This window comes from Sitophilus oryzae, unplaced genomic scaffold (assembly GCF_002938485.1).
Source record: "Sitophilus oryzae breed Bouriz unplaced genomic scaffold, Soryzae_2.0 scaffold_1604_pilon_pilon, whole genome shotgun sequence".
NCBI lineage: Eukaryota > Metazoa > Arthropoda > Insecta > Coleoptera > Curculionidae > Sitophilus > Sitophilus oryzae.
The window spans coordinates 1,768,359-1,792,944 of NW_022146286.1; the positions used below are offsets into that span (position 1 = coordinate 1,768,359).

The 24,586-nt window shown below is 34.0% G+C and overlaps 1 protein-coding gene across 2 annotated transcripts in view; it reads right to left on the bottom strand.

Annotated features, from left to right (window-relative positions):
* Positions 1-23,699, bottom strand: part of LOC115880014 (zinc finger protein castor homolog 1-like) — a 60,300-nt gene extending 36,601 nt beyond the window's left edge. For both annotated transcript variants that reach the window (XM_030897118.1, XM_030897117.1), the window contains exons 1-2: positions 23,284-23,699; positions 19,790-19,871 (exon numbers count right to left, since the gene is read on the bottom strand). In XM_030897118.1, coding sequence (XP_030752978.1) covers positions 19,790-19,871; positions 23,284-23,538 — 337 coding nt within the window. In that variant the 5' untranslated portion in view covers positions 23,539-23,699. The remainder of the gene's footprint in view (positions 1-19,789; positions 19,872-23,283) is intronic.
* Between the last annotated feature and the right edge of the window lie 887 nt (positions 23,700-24,586).

Sequence of the window (24,586 nt, forward strand, 5' to 3'; positions counted from 1 at the left end):
CTTTCTATATATTGGTGAGAGTTTGTATATAAGGCCTGTCGATACCTTGTTTCGCTAGGGATTCTTTTATATTGGATATTGGCCTTTGGATATATTGAGTCGAAAGCCTTCTCAAAGTCTCTAAAGGCTATGGCCAGTGGAAGTTGGTATTCTTTTGTTCGGCTGATGAAGTTTCTCTTACTGTTTTGATTAATCGTGCTGAAGCAGCTTCTAAAGCCTGCTTGTTCTCGTGCTTATGCAGCAGTGTTTTGTATTCTGTTGTCAATTATTTTTGTGAATATTTTGTAGGTATGTTACTGGTAGTAGGTTTATTGGTCTGTCTCATTTACCTATTTTAGTTGTAATATATTTTTAGCCAGCTCACCAAAAGATAGAAGGCAATTAAAAGCAAACGATCTAGCTGGAAAAGGAGCGAACACACTACTAACTTGACCAGAGCCGTTCTGCTTTCCAAGTGGAAACCAACTTAAAGCGGAACTCAAAAACTGGAAGACTCCCTCCGTAACCTGGAATGGAAATCCTCCAACAGTCTAAGACACCTCGAAGACATTTTTCAGAACTTACGACAGAGAAAAACCAAATATTTCCCTTGATTTAAGTAAGAACAATCTTCGGATTATATCGGGGTTTTTAATAGGACACTGTCTTCTCAATGAACGTCTCAATAGATTGAAGCATAACCAACATGAGATACAGACCAGAGACATCGATTTGTGACGTCACCGCAATAGTCGGGCTTTTGTATTGTGCCATATGGTACTGCATATAGTTTTTGCATAAATAATAGTATTTATTGATAGTTTTGCCAGATATAAATATGAAAAATATTTTACACAAAGGTATTAAAAAATAACATTAACTTTTTATCGCGTTAAAGTAATTGAAAAGCATTAAAATTTAGATCTAAAACACGAATATTAATATGAAATAAACAACAGCATAAGATGAACAGAATAAAATCCAGATATTAAAAAGCATGTTCTAAAATTGCGTTAGCGAGTATTTAGCAGCTAGTAATAATATATATTGTGATAAAGTTTCCAAATATTAAAAAAATTTGAAAACTATACTTTATCGACAAGTTAAGAAAATGTATTGTATATGATATGGGCAGAATACATTTTAAAGTTTAATTAAAAATAATTGTAAAAATTTGCCTAACATATTTAAAAAATGTGGATATCAGGTAGAATTAACTATTATCAGTAAGTAATTTGTAGTTCGATGTTCTCTCTCAAGTAACCATTTCCATAAATCGTAAATAAAAAGATAAACATATTTTTTTTATATAAAATACTGAAATAAAGTACAATTCATTTAATTTCTTTAAAATATATTGCCTTTTCATAATAACAATAATAATTTTCGATATTTATTTCATCCTGAATTTCCAAATCTTGTTTTCTTTCATCGGGATGTTTTCTCTTTATGGGAACATGCACAGTCATATGAGAGGGTTGATTTGGAAAAATTGTAGGCACAGCATCTTCTGTAGGTTTTGAACGTGACTTAGTTACAGTTAATATTGTTGGGAAAGAGAATGTAGACAGATCCTGAGTACTTATTATAATTGCTGCTACAAGGCACAGGCACAGAACAATGTCGCGGCATTTTTTATTTTACAAAGTAAAAATAAAGAAACGACAACTGTTTTACCTAAAAATACACGTCACTTACGTTGGTTTAACACTATACACTAACACTAACGCTATTAATTATGTTTTTATATAAATTCCCCAACTATTTCCTAGTCCGGACACCAAGCCGGCATCGCCGGTGTTACAATAATTTTTACCGAAAGTATGGTTTTTTTCACGGGTACGATGTTATGAATCGGATCTAGATAGTTCACTATTCACTCAAAATTATTTAGTATAATTTTATTAGCATAGAAAAGCGTAAAAAACACAGATTTGTTGCGAAACTAATGAAAACAATTGGTTTGTTTACGACTACTAATTCTCGGCCACTTCGGTAGAACTGTCAAAACAGTCAGGCCTTGAATATGACGTTAGCCACGATTGAAACTAAGCAACAGCGGCGAATGCAGATTCTGTGAGGAAAATGAGGAAATACCGGAACACTTCATCATTGAGTTTGACATCCATTTTTGCCGTAAACTTTGCTACGACTGATATGGGAGATGGAGAACTAACCTCTGTTAAATCGTCTCAAAGCCCTTATTGGACTGTATGATGAGTTATAATTGAAAAATGGGGGACACTATAGATGTATAATACCGCGGTGATTAAACTTCTTCCCTCCTATACAATGTAGAATTTATTGGTTTATTCTAAAAGTAACAGATCATATTTTAATATGATTGGAGTGACGGAACGATGAACGACACACGGACGCAGATGAGTATGAATTCGACTTAAGACATACCATAGATAAATGAAACAAGTTTAGATTGGAAAGGGTCCAAAAGGACAATGTAAACACTATTTGGCGCAATTCTTGCAACGGTTGCGACCCAAAGCTTTTGATAATTTCGGATCGGTTCCGGAATTATGTCGCCAAATATTATTAATTCAAATTTATTATTTTCTTTTAATTTTTCCAAAAAAAATACACTGTTTTGCATATTTATAAGAAATTTTATTTTACATAAGGACATGTATGAAATACCTCTACCATGTATGAAACATTGGAAACCGACGTTATGCCACGATCCACGATGGTTTTTGCAGTTCACAGTTCACACAGCTTTTTAAGTTGTTAATGCCACTTTTTCACAATTATCACGGGTTTAAGTAAATAAAATTTGAATTAAACTCACGAAATAGCAATAATTACTTTGAAAATGGACGCTTTAAACACTTTTCGGTATTTTTTCAATGACGGCAGTTTAAATTTTGAAAGATTTTATTCTGACTTCGACAAGAGAACATTATTTCTGTTCTTGTTTACGGTTGTTGTACTACTTCTTGTTTATGGTTAAATGTACTTGTTTAAAAAAATAATATTAAAGTTCATTAATCAACTTTTAAGGTATAAAATTACTAATAATAATATTGAATTTAGTTGCTTTACAGAAACAGCGTGAATACTTTTCAAAACAGCGTGAAATACAAGTAAATATCTCGACTCGCATCGCTGCCGCTTCCATCAAGAAGTAAATGAAAAACCTTAAAAAATATCACATTTTTCTGAGAATCTTAAGAAAACGTGCCACTGCTGCGTTCACGCTCATACGCGACCAACCACTTTTTAAGACCCATGAGGAATCTATTTCAAAAGCGATCCTTTGTTTTTTAAATTATATCTCCCGCTTTACGACTTTTCGGCAAAACGCCAACAGCGACCTCAAGCGTCTGGGCTCCGTACTCCGTTAAGAACGAACGGTTTTACGCTCGACGGCCAATATCTTGTTTAGTTAATACAATCCGAGGTAGTTCCTTAATAATTAAATTATTTATGACCATGTAAAGTAGGGATTTTGTTGGAATGTACAACTTCGAGAAACACCTCACGCAATAAAAATAATTGGAAGAGAGAAATGTTTACTTAGCAGGTAAAAGACCATACCATAACGTGGTATACTGATGCTTCCAAGACCAAAGCAGCTATCTTGCACACTTCGCACTAAAAGAGGTTCTAAAAAGAACAATGTTCGACTGCATGGGCCGCTAGTAAACCTTTTTAAGCTTAAAGTATCCCAACACTATTTATTTAAAACAAAAACTCGTAATAAAAAAAATAAAGTGTCAAAACAATTGACAATGTCAGGAAATAAATAAATAAATGTTGCAACTTGACTTTTTTTACAGCAGAGCTACCACCTGAATCACCAGCGCGAAATTTAAATTCCAGTTAGTCAGCCCGGCACCGAACATGTCCATAGTTGGCAACAATGAATTTAAAAATCGCGCCCTTGATTACGTAATTTAGTACACAATATAATTGAATACGCATAGTGCGAATACAAGGTGGCCCATTAGTACGAGTAAGTCCAATATCGTCATTGTTGTCAGAAATATGAAAAAAGCTTTATAAAAATGTTGTAAGGTTAATAAGGTGCATTTCCTAAAAATACTTTGTTGTATACGGAGGGTCCCAAATAAAAGTTATTATAAAGTTTGAAGTTTTTTTTAAAAGCACCCCACATTTTTCTATACAGATTTGGATTCAAGATAAAAGTCTGCATATAGCACACTATTTTTATTTGAAGCTCTATGCGGTGTTGACATTCTATTTCGTATTTACTGAAGCTTTGGTAAACTTAACACACAGGATAGCAAAATAAATTCGCGAAGAAACATTTACATCATCTTTTTTTTAAACAAAAAAAAGAGGATTTTTTTGGCGTCGCCAACATCGCAATATTTACAATGCTATATTTCAATTGTTTTAAATGCAATACCCTGTGTATTATTTTTTTATGTAAATGAGCATTTTTTGTATTTAAAATGTCCCTAAATTTTGAACGGTTTCGCAGATATTCGCGGTTATAAAGGTTATACAGGGTGAGTCTTAAATGAGTACAAATATTTTCTGGGCTGGTAGATCTCGGTAAAAGAAACATATATTTTCTCTTAACCGTTTTTCAAATAAGTCTAAAATAACCGAGTTATATTATTTTAAAATTTAAAAATAATATATACCTGGTGCGTCTCAAAAGTGGCTCACCCCTATAACTTTTTAATTTTATCAGATTAAAAAACGAGATTTGGTATGTGAGTATATGACATAAATTAGGATTGATTGACGTATCCAATTGTTTTCAGTCGCTTCCTGTTCCCCCGGAAATGACTACAATTTTTGATTTTTAAATGGCACCCTCGGTATTTTTTTACTTTACTCGATAGAAAATGACACTCTGAATGGAATGACATATCAACTTTTGACATTTTCGCATATGGTTTATTTAAAATTGTAACATGCGTTTCAAAAGGATATTTTGACTCGAAATACCAAGTGTGTGGTATGAAATTATTCGTAAAAAAATGCTTTTTCCAAGTATGCTAATGAGCCACCCTCGTTCCATTTGAAAACATTTAGATATGAATAAAAATACGATTTGGCCATCTTTTAACCGGCCAGGACAAGACATTAGACGATCAAATCTATTTTTTATTTTTCCACGACTCCTTAATTAAAAATTAGAGTTTATAATACAGCCATGACACTCTAGATTGAAATTTAAAATACGATTTTTTTAAAATCTTTATGATTTCGTCCATTTAGAGGTTCGGCAAAACGTCGGACGTCATCCTGTAGCCCGTCCCCAATTAAGCCTAATCGAGCCACATTTTTCTTCAATATCAAATCCTTATAACCAACCCAACCCAAACCACCCTGATGAAGATGTAAACGAAACGTCCTATCCAACTTTGCAGTTTTTTGCAGTGTGGGACCGTGTGCACCGTCGCTCATAGCCTACCCACCAAATTTGGTCGCGATCGGACGACATGACCTTTTGACGTTTTTTACGTCAAAACTCTCTCAGTGACATGTGGTAAGTAAGATATTTAAACCTTAAAATATCACATGTAACAGCGCAACTCTCTTAAACGAAAAACTCATAATACAAAATTAAATTGTCAAATTGCATTGAATTTGAATTTCAGTAAATAAATATGGCCACTTGGCCAACTTGATATTTTTTACAGCAGAGCTACCTCCTGAATCGCCAGCGAGAAATTTCAATTTCAGTTAGTCAGTTTAGCGCCGAATATGATCATGGTTGGCAACAATGAATTTAAAAATCGCGCTCTCGATGACGCAACTGTCAAAAGAAGAAAATGTCAAAAGTTGACATATGATATGTCATTCTATTCAGACACAAGTAAAAACAAACTAAAAACATACCGAGGACGCAATTTAAAAATCAAAAGTTGTAGTCATTTCCGGTGAAACAGGAAGTGACCGAAAACAACTGAATACGTCAATCAATCCTAATTTATGTCATATACTAACATACCAAATCTCGTTTTCTTATCTGAAGAAATAAAGAAGTAATAGGGGTGAGCCACTTTCGAGACGCACCAGGTATATTTCTTGGTTACATTTTGAGAACCACTGAGTCTTTTCTGGGTTTTCTGTCTTGTAAATTTAATCTACTATGTTGACATATTGTGAAGGAATTATGTTTTTAACTAAAAACTAAACAAAAATCCAATCAAATTGTGTACAGAAAAATTAAAGAACACCCCCTTTCAGTTAAGAAAAACTTATCATAACTTTTTTTGGGATACCTTATATATAACAAAATATTTTTAGGATACGGAATAAACCATATACCATCTGTATAAAACTTTTTTTCATATCTTCGACAACGACGATATTGGACTTCCTCGCACTAATCGACCACCCTGTATATTCGCTAATCGGAATAGATGAAGGGGTTGGACTGCATATCCAATAAATAATTTTGCCGTTTTCATAATTATTCTACACAAGTATATATTATCACGCTTGTTCTTCTACAAGTTTACGTTATAACGTTCGCTCCCACTAGCAGAAATCACCGTTCTCGGTAAAACCTTTAACACGTAACAATGGCAAACGATCTATAAAACGGAAAATGATCGTTGCGCCAATAAAAACTGGTTTTGCGGAAAGATTTTATGGCTTTTCTCTATAACTTTTTATGGCTAAAAATTGACATTTAATTGCTTTTAGTATGTTCATGTTCAAAGACCAGACACACAGGGTTTAAGCACTGTAAAAAGCAAAGGCTAAGCTATCTCTTCGCAATATAAAGATATCTGTTTAAGCTTTTATATATTTATATTTAGATATGTACTGGTAGTTAAAAGATACATAAATAAAAAGGAATCCAGAAGAATATTTTCAATTTGAGAATAATGAACTTCATAAATCCGACATTGGCATTTATTTGTTTACAGGGGACAGATTACAAATAAACAATAATCATGTAATAGTGACATAATTACTAGATCCCAATAAAACCACCATGTATATATATTATACAGGGTGACCCATCGAAAACGTTCCGCAAGGGATAACGTCCAGGGTAATTTTTTTTTCATAAAATTCAAAAACACGTCAATTTTGTTGGTGAGGCGGACAACTTTTGTCCCAATAATGATTGCAAATTCTTCAACCCTCTAAGCGGGGGTGTTATCACCCAGTTTTTTCAAATGGGAAGGGGGGTCAAGTAGTACCGCAGTAAAAAGGGCTTTCTATTCTCTATACTTTCCCGCTTCGTTTTTGAAAATCGATCGGGTCATTGAGAAAATATGAAGGATTGAAATTTGAAAAGTTTATTTAAACATTTATCAGAGTAAATAATGATAAGGATAAATTCCTTCAACCAATTTGTTGTTTTTTCTTATTATTTCTAGATGTTTACGCATTTTTTCACTTGCCACAAGGTTGAACGATCAGGTGCGGTAGTTGCTAGATAGCTGTTCTGTGACTTGTGCGTTGCAGTTCTTCTCAATATCGTTAAACTTTTTAACAATTATGGTGTACTCACTTGCAGAAAAAGTGGAAATAATCGAACTTTATTTTAAAAATAATGAATGTGGCAATCGGGTTGCGCAGATATTCAACGAACGCCATCCTGACAAACACTTTTATGGCATAATTGTTCGCGAGTTAGTAACAAAATTTCGCGAAACTGGTTCCGTTATGAATAAAAAGAGGCAGAGGGAAAATCCTGTAGTAAATGAAGCTATGGAGGTATTTGTATTGGGCCAAGTTGTCATGGATAGTACGCTGAGTACAAGAAAATTAACCAATGAGACCGGCGTGAATCGTACAAGTGTCCATAGGATATTAAAAAAACAGTTCCACCCGTACAAAAACAAAGTTCCACCCGTACAAAATTCAGTTGGTACAAGAACTCAACGAAGACGATTTTGATCGTTGCTTGCAATTTTGTGAAACCATGAGTGAACGAGTGGCGAATGATAATAATTTCCTATTTAATATGTATTTTTCGGATGAGTGTACCTTCTTTTTGAACAGTGTAGTTAATCGGCACAACTATCGGTACTGGGCTGAGGACAACCCCAGGGTTTTTCACGAGGTGCACACACAAAACCCTCAGAAATTGAACGTGTGGGCTGGTATTTTTGGAAATTCTATTGTAGGTCAGTTGAACGATATTGAGAAGAACTTCAACACACAAGTCACAGAACAGCTATCTAGCAACTATCGCAACTGATCGTTCAACCTTGTGGCAAGTGAAAAAATGCGTAAACATCTAGAAATAATAAGAAAAAACAGCAAATTGGTCGGAGGAATTTATCATTCTCATTTACTCTGATAAATGTTTAAACTTTTCAAATTTCAATCGTTCATATTTTCTCAATGACTTCACCGATTTTCAAAAACAAAGCGGGGAAATATAGAGAATAAAAGCTCTTTTCATTGCGGCGCCATTTTACCCCCTTCCCATTTGAAAAAAGTTGGAGGATGACACCCCCGCTTAGAGGGTTGAAGATTTTGCAATCATTTTTGGGATAAAAGTTGTCCCCCTCACCAACAAAATTGACGTGTTTATGAATTTTATGAAAAAAAAATACCCTGGCCGTTATACCTTGCGGAACGTTTTCGATGGGCCACCCTGTATAGATACGGTTCATATCAAATAAACTTTTAGTTACGTCATTGAGGGCGCGATTTTTAAATTAATTGTTGCTAACCATGGACTATTGGGCGCCCTGTTGACTAACCGGCAGCTCTGCTATAAAATATGTCAAGTTGTGTCGCATTTATTTATTTATTTCCTGACATTGTCATTCGTTTTGACACTTTAGTGTTGTATTACGAGTTTTAGTTTATATAAATAGTGTTGTGATACTTCAAACTTAAAAATGTTTACTAGCAGACCTTGTTGTCGAACATTGTTCTTTTTAGAACCTCTTTTGGTGCGAAGTGTACAAGATATCTTAATAGCCGTAAAAAACTCATCGCAACTTTATTAGAATATTTTGAACAGGACAGCGGTAGTAATGGCTCTTTATGTCCCTTAAGTGCTGTTAAGAAGGTGAGTTTTGTTGATATAAATAATAACTGGTAATATATTTATAATTAATTTATTTTTGTTTCCTAAAATATTTTGATTAAAAAGTAAAGTAAAGATTTCAGTTAACGTCTCCTTTTTGTTGCCAGGGCTAATCTGGACGGGGCCTACTTTGTTTACGCGGAATCCGACCCACGGTCCTCGGCCATATCATGGTCAGTGGCCTACCGACTTAGGAAGTGTCTAAATTAACTCTTACTCACGAGATATCCGATCTCATCAGGCCTCGAACCGGCGTGAATGAGCATTGTGTATCAATAGATTTTACACTTTTCCCTTGGACAACAGCACGATACAGAGTTTCGAACCGGTCACCCGTCCATCCTCCAGTATCGCCTTACGTAGCTTAACTTCGCTGTTCTAATGGGAACCGGTGTTTCAACGTAGCTAGGCCATTGCTCATATTTTGATTAAAAGGAAATATGTAAAAGTGGCACTGTATTATTTATTAATTTATTAATACATTAAACATATTATAAAAAGGATATATTTTTTAATGTTTCATAGAAGTTATAAGCTTTATATCTTGTTATAGGTACCATTAAGTACCTATAGATCGTAAAGCGTAGAAAATATTTCTCAGTCGCCATCTGTGAGCCAGAAGCTTAGCCTAAAAGTCATATTGACAAACTAACTATCTGTATAATAATTTTATGTCTCGTCAATATACATTGTAGTGGTACGGAAAATCATAATTTAAAGCCAGTTAATATCTACAATTGCTCACTTGTATTCAACGCACGTAAAATTCAATCATAAATATATCTATTAATCAGATGCAAATGTACTGTTACTGGTACTGTTTTTTTCCTTTATGATACAAAATAGTTAAAACGTAAGTATTAACTTTTTATTATGCGATCGTTTGTTATTTTATATGTAATAGAAAATTGTCAAACGCTATTTAATAATATAGCATATAAAGTTTGTCAAATCAAGTAATGACACATGTTTTAAAAGCCAAGTAATGATACAAATAATGAAATTTTTATAGATTTTTTTTTAAATATTTATTATTAATATGTATCTGTTTATATTTTTTATAGTGGCTTGGAACACCCTCAAAAGACATACCAACAATGTACAACTTTGAAAAACACCTCACTGTAGTATCGAGAAACAAAAAGATTGGAAAAGAGAAATGTTTGGTTCAGCAGTTAGACCATATCATAGTGTGGTAGGTATACTGATGCTTCCAAAACCATAGCAGGAACAGGGATAGAAGTATTTGGACCGAAAACTAAATACTCCGAACCAATGGGCACCTATACCTTAGAATTCTTCAGGCGGAAATCTACGCTATCAAAGATGTCTATAACTTATCTTAGATAGGAACTATCAGAAACAAAAGAAACAGTAATCTTATCCGAGAGTCAAGCAGCCCTAAGAGCGATCAACTCAGTAGCCACCAGTTCGAAGTTGGTCAAAGAATGCATATAGAGAGCTCAACAAATAAAGCAAAGAAAACAAAGTTCTCCTACTCTGGGTGCCAGCCGATCAAGAGTAATAAAAAGCAAACGATCTAGCTAGAAAGGAGCGAACACTTCACTAACTGGACAAGAACCATACTGCTTCCCAAGTAGAATCCAACTTAAAGCAGAACTCAAGAACCTCCAACGGTCTAAGACACTCGAAGAAATTTCTCAGAACTTACGACCGAGAAAAATCAAAGATTTTCCTTGATTTAGGTGAGAACAATCTTCGGATTGTCACGGGTTTTTTAACAGGACACTCAATGAACACCCTCAGTAGATTGAAGCTAAGAAACATTACATCAGCGAATGCAGATTGTGTGGGGAAATACCAGAACACCTCATCACTGAGTGCTCAGAAACGACAACCATTTGTGCCATAAACATTGGTACGATTGATATCAGGGATGGAGAACTAAGCTGTGTAAAACCTTCTCAGATACTGGCTTTTGTCGAAGCCCTGAGACTGTATGATGAGCTATAACTCTAGAAAGAGGGGTACAATAGATCTACACGGTCGCGGTGATAAACTTGCATATGGATAGTTATTTATAGCTGTTTTTATTTCGTTTAATATTTTAATGTTAAAATTGTTTAACCTCCGGCTATGAGGTGGTCTATGGAATCTTCCTAAATTACTGGCAATTTACAGTAATCGAATACGCGCATTCAAAGGAAAATCATTCTATTTAGATAAAGTTGAACAATTGTTGATAAAAAAACAATTGTTGGGGACGTTCAAAAAATAAAAATTATTTGTATTAGTTTAGGAAATCAATATAGATCGTATAGGCTTCAATTAAATATATATTGTTATTGCATCTGTTATTACAAGTTAAAGTGTTTACTTGGCTAGTTTATAGACTAGCCTTGTTAAATTACAAAGTACGTCTGGCTATTTTGATGGAAAAATACTATGGTTTTCCATAAAATTATCAATTTTCGTTAGCTAAACGCAGATACCTGTAATAACTTACTGTAAAATATTAAAAATAAAAAATAAATTCAAAATAATATACAGGGTGGCCCGAACTGTATTCCGAAAACTTATTCTGCAGATAAAAATAAGTGAAAAAGTTCGTATAAATGTATGTCCTAAAATGCCTAGTTTCGGAGATAAAGGGTGTAGAAATTTAATTTTTATTTCGATTTTTTCCAAATAATTTCTGAAGTAACGTCAATATTTCGATGAAAATTGGTGCCTGGAGTTTTTGACATGAGAAATTTGATTTTGTTGTCAATATGACTCCTATTTGTAGGGAGCGCCACCTACATGCGTTTTAACTGTTTTGAAGAGTAATAACTTTTCTTCTGTAATTGTATAAGATGACGTGATTTTTTACGTTAAGAATGTCTCTTGCTAAAAATCGCTACGAGTAACCGTTCTCAAGATATTTAGAATGGAAATAGTCAATACATGTCATTATTGACAAAAAATAAACATGTTGAGTAGATAGTTATTTGACTGAAATAATAAATTTGGAAACTTTTTATTTTTTTTTAAATTAATCATAATTTTTTCTTCGAAAAAATAACGATAAAACTGTTTCCGTTGAACTTTTGGGGCAAAAACCTTTCACATTTATGATGCCAGTTTAATAACAGTTTAGTCAACATGTTTAATTTATGTCAATGATGACAGGTATTGCTAATTTCGATTCCAAATATCTCGAGAACCATTACTCATAGCGATTTTTACCAAGATACTTTTTTTATGTAAAAAACGTCATAAATGTATATTCTTTTACTCAGTAGTTTTATAAAGGTATATACGAAAAGTTATTACTCTTCAAAACAGTAAAAAAATATGTAGGTGGCGCCCTCTACAAGAAGGAGTCAATAGCAAATATTGACATCAAAATCAAATTTCTTATGTCAAAAAACTCCCAGACACCAATTCTCATCGAAATATTGACGTTACTTCATAAATTATTTCGAAAAAATCGAAATAAAAATGAAATTTCTACACCTTGTATCTCCAAAACTAAGCATTTTAGGACGTAAATTTATACGAACTTTTTTACTTATTTATATCTGCAAAATATGCTGCCGAAGTTTCCGGAAGACAGTTCGGACCACCCTGTATAAGTCAAGAAAGGGGGACACAACAGATCTATAAAGTCGCTGTGATTAACTCCCCCCCCCCTCCCATACAATCTACATATATGTCTATCCTTTAAGCAATCCTGATAAAAGGAGTTGTTTTTGTTTAAAGGCGAGTCCAACGAAAAAAATAAAGATTAAATTTGCTTAATTCTAAGCCCTAATGAAAATCAAAATAAAACATCAATAAAATGAAAGAGTGCAATGTAAACTGGCTCCGTAGATTTATTTATCACTCGAATACTGACATCCGTCTACTAGCCTCGGCTTTACAATTTCGAAGCTGCAGCGCGCTCTGCCAGATGTTTCCCGAAGGGTCAAATTTTTAATTCGATTCGTTGAATTACGTAAGCCCGACCAAAGGGGACACAAAGGGTTCCTATCAAGTCTGGGCATAAGTACCGAAATCCAATGAAATCTTAACTCTTTTCACCGGTTTTTTCATGAAAGCCTTTTATATTTGGACAAGTGTGTGCGTTCGGGTCTCGCTACGCGGACATGGCTCGGATAGCTATTATGCTGGAAATCTCGATATTTTATTTGACGGCACGTCGCGGTGATGTTTCTGAAAGCTCTGACGAGCTTTTTTTACCCGAAGAATGGAAGAAATCTTTCGGGCGATGGATGTAGCAGCGAGGGTACTGCCCGGTTTTTTTTTTATGTATAAAAAACGTTTATAATTAGGTACTATTAATTTGTGCTTCATTAGAATAAATATTTCTTAAAATAAGCGTTCGGCATTTAACGTTTTATGTATGTAACTGGCTAGGTATTTTTACACAAATGAAGAAGAAAATTAAAGATATTGGATTATACTATATCCGTATTGTGGCAGAATTTTTAGACAACTTCTTTATTTTTAAGATTTTGATGGTCAACATCAACAAAATATTCCTTATGTTTGGACTAAATTTTCTCGAAAATAATGACATAATTTAAAATTCCGTTACAATGCGGAAATATATTGAAGTTTTGTGATTACAGTGATATATAATTTATATGGTTTTGTAACAAATTGCGCGCTATTTTATGGCAAATGCTGAAGCTCTGCAAGCCTTAAGGTACATTCAGGCAGAGAGCGTCGTCGCGTCCGCCTGTCGAAATGGAATCAATTCAATTAACTTAAATTAGGCCGTTCAGGCAGACAGCGTCGCGTTTGGCGTTGCGCTAGCGTCCGCTGAGCGTCGGGGTTTGAGTTCAATGGGGCGGACGCGACGCTCGACGCTCTCAGCCTGAATGTACCTTTAATCAAGCCTTAATCAAAGCGTGTGGGGCGTAACCCCGGTGGGGTGCAGTAGCTGTAGTGGCTATTGCTAAATCAAATCACATTGTAGCATCATCTTTTGTGGGCATTTTGTTTTTTTAATCACGACATTATCTCTGTTTGTATTGGAGATACGCTGCCTTAAAACGAACGTCTCGGAAAAATGCTTCGCAGACAGAAAGTTTTATGTGTAAATAATCAAGGCGACATAGGCGAAAACGGATTTATGAGTACCTATTTGCAATATGACAACAACGGTTGTCAAATTAAAAAATGCCATCTGTGACGGATGTTGCTCGTATTTTGGCTTTAATCGAGGATGGCCGAAGTCAATGTTATGTGTCCGATACCCAGAGTATACCTCGAACAATAGTCCAGGATGCCTGGAATGCAAGTTTGCATGTGAATTGGGATATTGAGTAATGGACTAAAGTCCGTTTCAGGGATGAATCGCGGTGTTGCCTGCGAAGCATTTTTCAGAAACGTTTGTTTTAAAGCAGCATATCTCCAATACAAACAGAGATAATGTCGTGATTAAAAAAGCAAGATGCTCACAAAAGATGAGACTACAATGTGATTTGATTTAGCAATAGCTACTACAGCTGCTGCACCCTACAGGGTGTTACAAAGTTCGGGCAAAAAACTTCGTCTTATTGTTGTGCCCTGTATATGCTCAAAATAAATTCGGACGTAGCATCCGTTAAGAAGGAATTAATTTACAGTTAAAAAAATATCAAAATCTAATGAGTGGTTCGCGAGAAATCCAACTTTGAAATTGCGACTAGTTTTTAGTGGCCGTTTTTTTCTGCCGGTGAGTGTATATAAAACGATTTAAAAGTAATACCTTGTATGTAATTATATATCGAGAAATTATGGTTACACTTGTTGAATATGACACTTTATGTCAGTTTACTTTTATGCCTAGGCGTTAAAATGACTTTTTTATATTGTCAATCACGTCGCAAAACTTAATACTTTTGTGAAGTTTGAAAACAAAATTCTTAACAATTTTAATTAAAGCTTGAATTTTGTATTACAAACAATATAACAGAAATCGTGTAAACATATACCGAGTAATAAAACGGTCAATAAATCGATTTTTTTCGGGAAAGGATATGTGGAATACAAAGAAACAACATTGCCTTAGCCCATAAACGTCGCATTTTACAGGTTAACTTTACGAGGTTGGAGGACTGAAATTTTTAAAACGGGTTAATTTACAGGATATACCCAGGGCAAAAATCCGGCCTATCATAAATTTCCTTGCTTTTTCTGACTGTGCTACGTTTTATTATTGCTGTAATTCTGCCTGCCTCGTTTGAAACTTTGTAACGTTTCGTATAATACGCTCGAAACGATAACATGCATCTAAAACGGCCAATATAACCATGATTAGTGCTTTCAGCTATTAGTTATTATCAAAAGTAATATTGGTAGAATTTGTAACTATTTTTTAGACATCTAATGAAAAACAAACTTTAGTATCTTTTAAGAGTCCATTTCACTAGTCGGAGAAAGTAGCAGATTTATGTAAAACTGGCTAGGTATTTTTACACAAATGAAGAAGGAAATTAAAGATAAAGGATTACACTATATCAGTATTGTAGCACATTTTTAGATAACTTCTTTATTTTTAAGACTTTGAAGGTCAAAAATCACCAAAATATTCCTTATATTTGAACTAAATCTTCTCGAAAATAAAGACATAATTTAAAATTCCGTTTCAATACGGAAATAGATTGAAGTTTTGTGATTACAGTGATATATAATTTATATGGTTTTGTAACAAATTGCTCGCTATTTTATGGCAAATGCTGAAGCTCTGCAAATCTTAATGAAGCCTTAATCAAAGTACGTGTGTTTGGAATTTTGGGTGTGTCTTAACACGACAGGATCGGGCTAAGCCTTAGGCAGATTTCTGAAATATAATATATATTTCCTTCGACCACACACCCGCTTCACCAGACCCTTGAGAGCGACCCGAACAGCACAGCGCAATAGACTCTTAAGGAAGGAAAGTTTAGGCCCTTGGAACACCCTCAAAAGGAAAATGACATATCAAGAATTTACAACTTTGAGAAACACCTCACTATAGTATTAAGCAACAAAAAGAATTTGAAGAGAGTAACGTTTGCTCAGCAGATAGAAAACCATACCACACCGTGATATACTGAAGCTGTTAAAACCAAAGGAGGAACAGGGATAATCAGGCAGGCAGAAATCTACGCTATTGAAAGATGCGTAAAGCCTAACTTAGATTGGATCTATCGGAAATAAGAAATAGCGACCAACTCAATGACCATCAACTCGAAGCTGGTCAAATAATGGCTATAGAAGCTAAACAAATTAGTCAAAGAAAATAAAGCCCTCCTACTCTGTAGCACCAAGGGATAGAAGGCAATAAAAAAACAAAAGATCTAACTAGAAAAGGAGTGAACACTCCACTAACTGAACCAGAACCGTTCCGCTTCCCAAGTGGAAACGAACTTAAAGCGGAACTCAAGTACTTAAAATCTCGTTACCCTAGATCATAATATATACTTACGTGGATAAATCAACGCCATAAGTTTAACATTAAAAAATATGTCTCCAGCATCACGATATGCCATTTTAAACCTTCTTTCTTGCACTTATGACACGTTCAATAGGTTTGTCTTTTCCGAGGACCTTACTTTGCGCATGCGCATTAAAAGTTTCAAGTATTTCCATAATAATCACAATTTTATACGGTTTAGAAAGTACAAATTATACATTGTTATGGAAATCAACTTTTCATTGTCATCATATTGTCATAATCTAATTTCCATTGAGTCCACGCTTGTTTTTTTGTGTTTTTTATTTTAAAAATTGTATTAATTACTCTTTTGTCGCCCGCTTTTATACAGCCAAGGATGCAAGTGTGTTCAGTGAGAAGTTAGTTTTAAGTTTATCCAATTATATTTCTTTTTTTTTTGTACTTTCTAAATACTCCTAAATATGACTAGAAAGTGTTTGGTTTGTGGAAGTTCTAATATAAAGGTCCTCGAATTATCTTTTCATATAGGCCAGTAAAGTATTTAGTTGTTCTTTTATTTATACCGTATGATCGAATAAAAACGGCGTCAGCGATGGCTATGAAATGAACATATAAATAACAATTACATATAAAATGACAGCGATCTTCATTTCATAGCCATCGCTGACGCCGTTTTTATTCGATCATACAGTATTAAACCACATGCATATACTTTCTGGTTAGATTTCCTAAGAATATTGATACTCGTACGGAGTGGCTAAATGTATTTTTTATATCATTTAATTTTTGTAAGAGTAAACATTCAATTTATTGTTCAAATATATGCATTTTACAATTTTTTTTAAAATTAATATTCAAATTTGGTGCGTGGACGATAGGTCCTCTACAAGGATAGATAGAGTAGAAGCACCGCATGTGCAACAAGAAAAGAACATAAATGGAAGTCGTTGATATGTTTGCGACAGTTTCCATAGGGATTTACTTATCCACGTAAGTATATACAGGGTGAGTCTTAAATAAGTGCAAATATTTTCAGGGCTGGTAGATCTCGATAAAAGAAACATATTTTCTCTTTACCATTTTTCAGATTAAGACCAAACCAAAATAACCTAGTTATTTCAGTTTGGAAATTAAAAAAAAATGATTAATTGAAAGATTAATTAATTTTCAACATTTTTTTTTGCGAAAAAAAAACTCATAGACGTGTTCCAGGGGTCGAAATAATATACCAGCCCTGAAAATATTTGCACTTATTTAAGACTCACTCTGTATATGATTTAGGCTTGTTACACATATTTTTATTACTCATTACTTAGCATTTGTTTTAAATATTATGTTGAATGGTAGGTAATGTTCATAAGCTACATGTATTGTATTTTTTATTAGTTTATTTAGAGGGCGCTTCGCGTGCTTATTAAGGAACCGCTACTGATTCAGATTGATAAATTAAGGTTTATGATCGGAAAGATAGCGAGAAAAAATAAAAAGCTTTTTAAAATTATAGCAATAAACACAAATTGAAGTGTTTTCGAGTCGTTCTCTGGCCCGAAGAAGAGAACGAATGTGTATAAAAAATTTAAATAATAAATTGGGAGTCACTTTAACCGAATTAAATCAAATATGTCACAGGCAATTTAAGTCAATTTAGTCGGTTTTTGTGACGACTTCGGCCGAACCACGCATTCTTGCGCTTAATAGATTCATTTTCGGGATTATTTTTAGATAGATATTTACGATATAGGGGAAAGTCGTATATTTGCACCGTAAAAAATAAAATGTGAAGTTACATGGATAATATATCTTGGATGGAATATATCTTACATGGATAACATAATACTTATGTTAGATAGGAACTATCGGAAACAGGAAATAGTCGATAGTCAAGCAGTACTAAAAGTGATCAACTCAGTAACCATCAACAAATTAGGCAAAGAAAATAAAGTCCTTCTACTCTGGGTCCTAGCACACCAAGCGATAAAAAGCAACGATCTACATATAGATATAGCTAGAAGAGGTGCTCCACTAACTGGACCAGAATCCAAAACCGTTCTGCTTCCCATGTGGAAACCAACTCAAGAACCTCGAAGACTCCATCCGTAATCTGAAATGGGAATCCTCCAACGGTCTAAGACACTCGAAGAAATTTCTCAGAACTTACGACCGGGAAAAATCGAAAATTTTTATCGATTTAAGTATTAACAATTTTAGGATTGTCACGGGGTTTTTAACAGGACATTGTCTCCTCAATGAAGACCTCTGTAGTTTGAAGCTAAGAAACAACGGCGAATACAGATTCTGTGGAGAAAATGGGGAAACACCTATAATAGAGTTAAACCAGACCACCTCGTCACTGAGTGCGCCGAGACGACAACCATTCGTGCCATAAATTTTGGCACGACTGATATCAGAGATGGAAAACTAGCCTCTGTGAAGCCGTCTCAAATACTGGCTTTTGTAAAAGTGTTGAGACTGTATGATGAGTTAGAGTTCGTTATAACTCAAGAAAGGGGGACCCACAATAGATCTGTAAGGTCGCGGTGATTAACCCCCCTCCCAAACATTCTATATAGATATTTCTGGGTGCTTATTATACAAGATGTCCCAGAAATAAGTGGTTAAGTTTAACTGGTAGTGTAATTCAATCCCAGAAACACGCCTGTGAGGATTTTTCGCGAAAAAAAAATTAAAAATTGGGAATTTTTTGGATTTTTTTTAGTTTTTAGTTAAAAAACATAATTTCTTGATAATATGGCAACATAGGTAGTAAATTACATTTACAAGAAAGAAAATCCAGAAAAGATCCAGTGGTTCTCAAAATTTGAACAAAAAATCATTTTTTTTAGAAATTTTCAAAGTAAAATAACTCCGTTATTTTCGACTTATTTGAAAAACAATAAAGAGAAAATATGTTTCTTATATCGATATCTACCACTCCTTAAAATACTTGCATTTGTTTCTGGAACACCCTGTATAATTAGCAGATACGTTTCAGATATATTATAGATGGTAAGCACGAGATAGGAAGTTTAGTGTTAAGAATTCAGCAAGTTGACATAATGCTAATAAAAATCTGAAAATGACACAAAATGTGAAAAAGATCAAACTAAATACTCGCAATAATCGCAACCAGTCCGAAAAATTTGGCAATTTTTTAAACCTTTGTCGTACGATATAGGCTACTCTCCCCTAATCGGTAGTTCGAAGAATAACAGCAACATTGTTATTTTTATTGTAGAAAATTCGGCTGAATACTGGAAACCGCAAGCTTTTGTCTAAATTCGCAGAAAACGTCACATGCTTTAACATATAACGTTTTGAATGAAATAATTGTAGTCTGTACTGTTCAGGTTTATTTTTTCTTATTAAAAGTAAAAATAGTAAAAAAATATGGAAACATTTAAACATATTGAAAGACGAAATATATTTTCACTTACCGTTCAAAGGAGATTCGGCTGGAGGTGGGGAGGAATTTTCAGTCTTATTCAAGTGGGAAAACGAATTTCCCGAAAAAAATCCCTGCAAGAAACAAGAAATTTAATGATACTCATAGTTGCATAACATGTAATAAGATCGTCAAATAGTCTCAAAATACAAAAGATATCAATTATTTAAATAGTTATAATTCAAAACACAGGGTGTCCCAGAGATAAGTGCAAGTATTTTAACTGGTAGCATATTTCGGCCTCAGAAACATGCCTATGAGGTTTGTTGAAAATGTGGAATTTTTTGAAAAAAATTTTGGATATTTTATTAGTTTTAAGTTAAAAAACATAATTTCTTGATAATATGGCAACACAGGTAGTAGATTAAATTTACATGAAAGAAAATCCAGAAAAGATTCAGTGGTTCCCAAAATTTAAACAAAAAAGCATTTTTTGTTTAAATTTTCGAAGTAAAATAACTCGGTTATTTTGGACTTATTTGAAAAATGGTAAAGAGAAAAAATGTTTGTTTTGACCAGATCTACCACCCCTTAAAAAACTTATACTTATTTCTGGGACACCCTGTATATCAAATAATATAAAATATATCTTTTTTGTTCGATGCTAGATTGAAAATCATAGGCCCTGTCAAATTAATATCTCTCTCACTATATTTGTTACTAAAGCTACCATACGATCGAAAAAACGGCGTCAAAGACGGCTTGGGATGATAATTTTGGCGAGGTCAAGCGTCATTTATTTGATCCATACTCTTCGTTACTTTTTAATGGCGCTTGTATTAAGTTGTAATTTATTTTTGTGTTGAGCAAAAATTATTTAAATAAATATGTAGTGCAGTCGAGAAAAAAAAAATTTGGAAATAGATATGTGATTTTTTTTATTTCTCTATAATTAGTGTTAATTTTTGACAAATTTTATGTCATTTTTTAGTAAATGACGCCTAGAGATTGACCCCGCCAAAATTATCATCGATTGTCATTCCCCAGTCGTCTTTGACGCCATTTTTTTTTCGATCGTATGGTACTTATATGTGTTACTAGAGATTTTCAAACACACAGAAAAAATAAATATTATTGTTCTCTGTTTTATAAAACAATAAGATCTCTTATCTATCATCAGCATTTAATTCGAAACAAATTGCCTTAAGATAAAAAATACAAGAATAATGCGGAAGAAAAACATTTTTTAGAAAACAGTAAATTTTGAACTCACCGTGAGAAACATAATTTTAAATTATTCCGGTACTACCATATTTTACTATTTTGTTTTATTATTTAGTTTTAATAGATGCGAAAATCCAGAACAATAAAATTGTTTCAGATTACACTAGATGCGATGATTAGGCCAATCATTGTATAAATTTTAAACAAAATGTTATTCATTTACTTACTTATGGGAAAATATAAAACATCTAGTGTAAGTTTTGAAATCCATTTTAATACGGGTTGATTACTTACCTACATATATTCGATACCAATTAAACTTTTAGTCACGTAATCGAGGGCGCTATTTTTAAATTCATTTTTGCCAACCATTGATATATTCGGCGCCAAGTTGACTAACGAGAATTTAAATTTCCCGCTGGGGTTTCAGGCGGTAGCTCTACTGTAAAAAATGTCAAGTTGCCACATTTATTTATTTATTTCCTGACATTGTTATTCGTTTTGACACTTTAGTTTTGTATTATGATATTTTGGTTTAAATCAATTTTGTTGTGATACTTTAAGCTTACAAAAATTTAGTAGCAGACCTTGCAGTCAACATTATTCTTTTTATAAACTCTTTTAACTCAGCGCAACCTTATTAGAATATATTGAACAGAAAAGTGGTAGTAATGGACCTTTATGTCCCTTAAGAGCTATTAAGAAGGTGAGTTTTGTTGATGTAAATAATAACTGTTTATATATTTATAGTTTACTTATTTTTGTTTCCTAAAATATTTTGATTAACGAAAATATGTAAAACTGGGCAACGCTGTGCCGGTCAAGCTTAATCACGTCACTAAAAGTTTATTTGGTATGATCTATAGACAAAAATACTTACCGTTAATGTAGGTTTAGTTTCTAATGAATAAACAAAAAAAGACATGAAAGTAACACACTGAAAGAAAAAAGGTGGTTAGAATAAATAAGACGAGTGAAAATAAAGATGAATAAATAAGGTTTTCAGCAATAACAGTACAGGGTGGCTCGAATTCGACGCTCATCATTGGGATTTCGGAAACCGTAAAAGGTACAGGATCGGTTAAATGGAGGAAAAGTTGCCTCCATTATTGTTAATTTGATACTCAATAAAATGCCGTATTGCATTTTGAAAAATTCCGAATACTTCCGAAGATATTCGAAAAAAAAAACCGGGATTTTCAATTTTGTTTTCTTTTGATTCCTGGCTTTATTTGTTAAGATAACTTAAAATGAAAAACACATCATGGTCACTTTTTCTACTCTATAACTCTGTGTGATTAAAGATTGACTCTGACGTTTCGATTTCTGGCGATCATCAACTTAATTTTTTTAAACACGGACCTGATTTTTTTTTAATTTAATTAAATCTTTTCATCACTCTTAAAACACTATATATAGTCACTTTGATATTTGCCGACGTTTCATACAGAAAATTCCATCACCAGAATATTTTATGCAAAAAAAATAAAAATGCAATACGGCATTTTATTGAGCATCAAATTGCGCAACTTTGCCTCCATTTAACCGATCCTGTATCTCGTACGGTTTCCGAAATCCCAATGATGAGCGTCGAATTCGAGTCACCCTGTACATTGTATACGTAGCAGGAAAAGCTACACATTCCCCTACACATTGCCTGTCAAAGGCTAAGCCCCGACAGGCATTACAGAAACCAGGAATGTAATATATGTGCCTACGAGGCATATATTCTACGATACGATTGAAAAAAAAACGGCATCAAAGAAGGCTTTTAATGACAATCCACGATAATTCTGGCGAGGTCAAGCCCTAGACGTCATTTACTTGGCCCCACTCTTCCTTATTTTTTAATGGCGCTTAGTGTTAGTTGGCCTTAAGAAGAATTTATTTTTATATTGAGTAAAAATTATTTTTAAATGGTGTAGTTTAAAATTCGAGAAAACATATTTTTTTGGAAATAGATTTGTGTGTCTGGCAAGGTTCGTTTTAATCTTTCTACAATTAAAGTTAATTTTTAAAAAGCTTTATGCAAATTTTTGACGTCTACAGATTGATTCCGTCAAAATCATCATGGATTCTCATTCCCCAGCCGTCTTTGGCGATGTTTTTTTCGATCGTATGGTAAGTACGAGTATATTGAAATTTAGAATACACAAAAATTTTAAGGTATTCATTTTTAACCGTCGCCGTCGCGTCGGTTAATGTATTATTTATTACGAATAACCTCATCAGATTACCTCAGAATGCACCAATTGACAATTTAAGCAATCCAAATCATTAGTATAAGCAATGTACAGCATTAATCATTCTACGAAAACCTACCGAACGCCTGCTATCTTCATCACTCTTCCCTCTGTAATACTCCTCAGAGTACGAATACTCCAGCTCCTCACTCCTTCTCCGACTAATCACATCCGCACCATCCAAATTCTCTTCTTTCTTCACATTCAAATTGAGCGGAAGCAAGCTTTGTCTCGCCCCTTTCGTGCTTTGCTGCCCGAACAAACTGGACGAGGCATGACTCAAACTTGTCGGAACGTGTTCTGAGGCCTGGCCTTGAGGTAGTTTCGATCCCATTAAGGAGAATTGACTAGAGAACAATGAGGGGGTGAAGGGAGTGCTTCGAGAGGATTCCGCGGGGGTTTTGGGGGAGAGAGGAGTGGATGGGGGCGTGGGGGGCTCGCTGAGGGGGTGGTGGGGATTGGGGGTTGAGGTTAAGGAGAGGTTTTCGAAGATTTTGCCTGAAATCAAAAGAAAAGAAAATGTAAGTTTGTTATAAAGGCTGGAACGCATATAAAAGAGGAGTAATAGGGGTAATTATCCCTCCTAGAAAGTAGTTTATACATATAAAATGTGTGACATAAAGTAAAATCGTTTTGAAAGAAATTAATAATACCAATACCAATCAAAACAGAAAATCCAGGTTAATCCAAGTTTATTTGTTTAAAAGTCCCAATACCTTTCAAGGTATATAAATTTAATATTTAAATCTAGTAATTTTCTGAAATATTAACATTACACCTTCCAGAGTCAATCTCCAAATGCGCCACTGCATATAAGTAAATACATAATGTATACTACTATTCTATTACTACTGCCACTACTTGTTGACGAGCATTTGACACGCATCAGAAGATGGTTAGGCAAGGAGTTTTCTTTCATGAGTTTTTCTGTGACTGAAAAACCCGATACGTGATGTTATCTCTCTTCCGCACTCCGGACATTCAAAAGTCTCGTTACTTTGTTGCCTCTTTACTTTTTGGTTGTTGTTGTTAACTAAGTTTACAATTCTCCTCCATTGCCCTCTATTGTGCGTTGTTTCCTCCCATTGATACAGCAAGTTTATCCCCTTTAAGTTTTCATGGGAAATATCCTTGGACCTTTTGAGATATCCACCCGGTTTCCTCTTACCGTCTACAAGCTCACCGCAAAGAAGAGATTTCGATAGACGGTTTTCTTGCACATAACGTATAGGTATACATAACACAACTCGGTCTGCCAAGACCGTGAAATAGAAAACTGCATTCAAGTATGAGAACAAGAGAGATAAATAGGAAGGTATACCGACGATCTTCAAACCGCTGATCGTCATAACCGATTTTTCGCAAAAAATGTTAAAAATTCT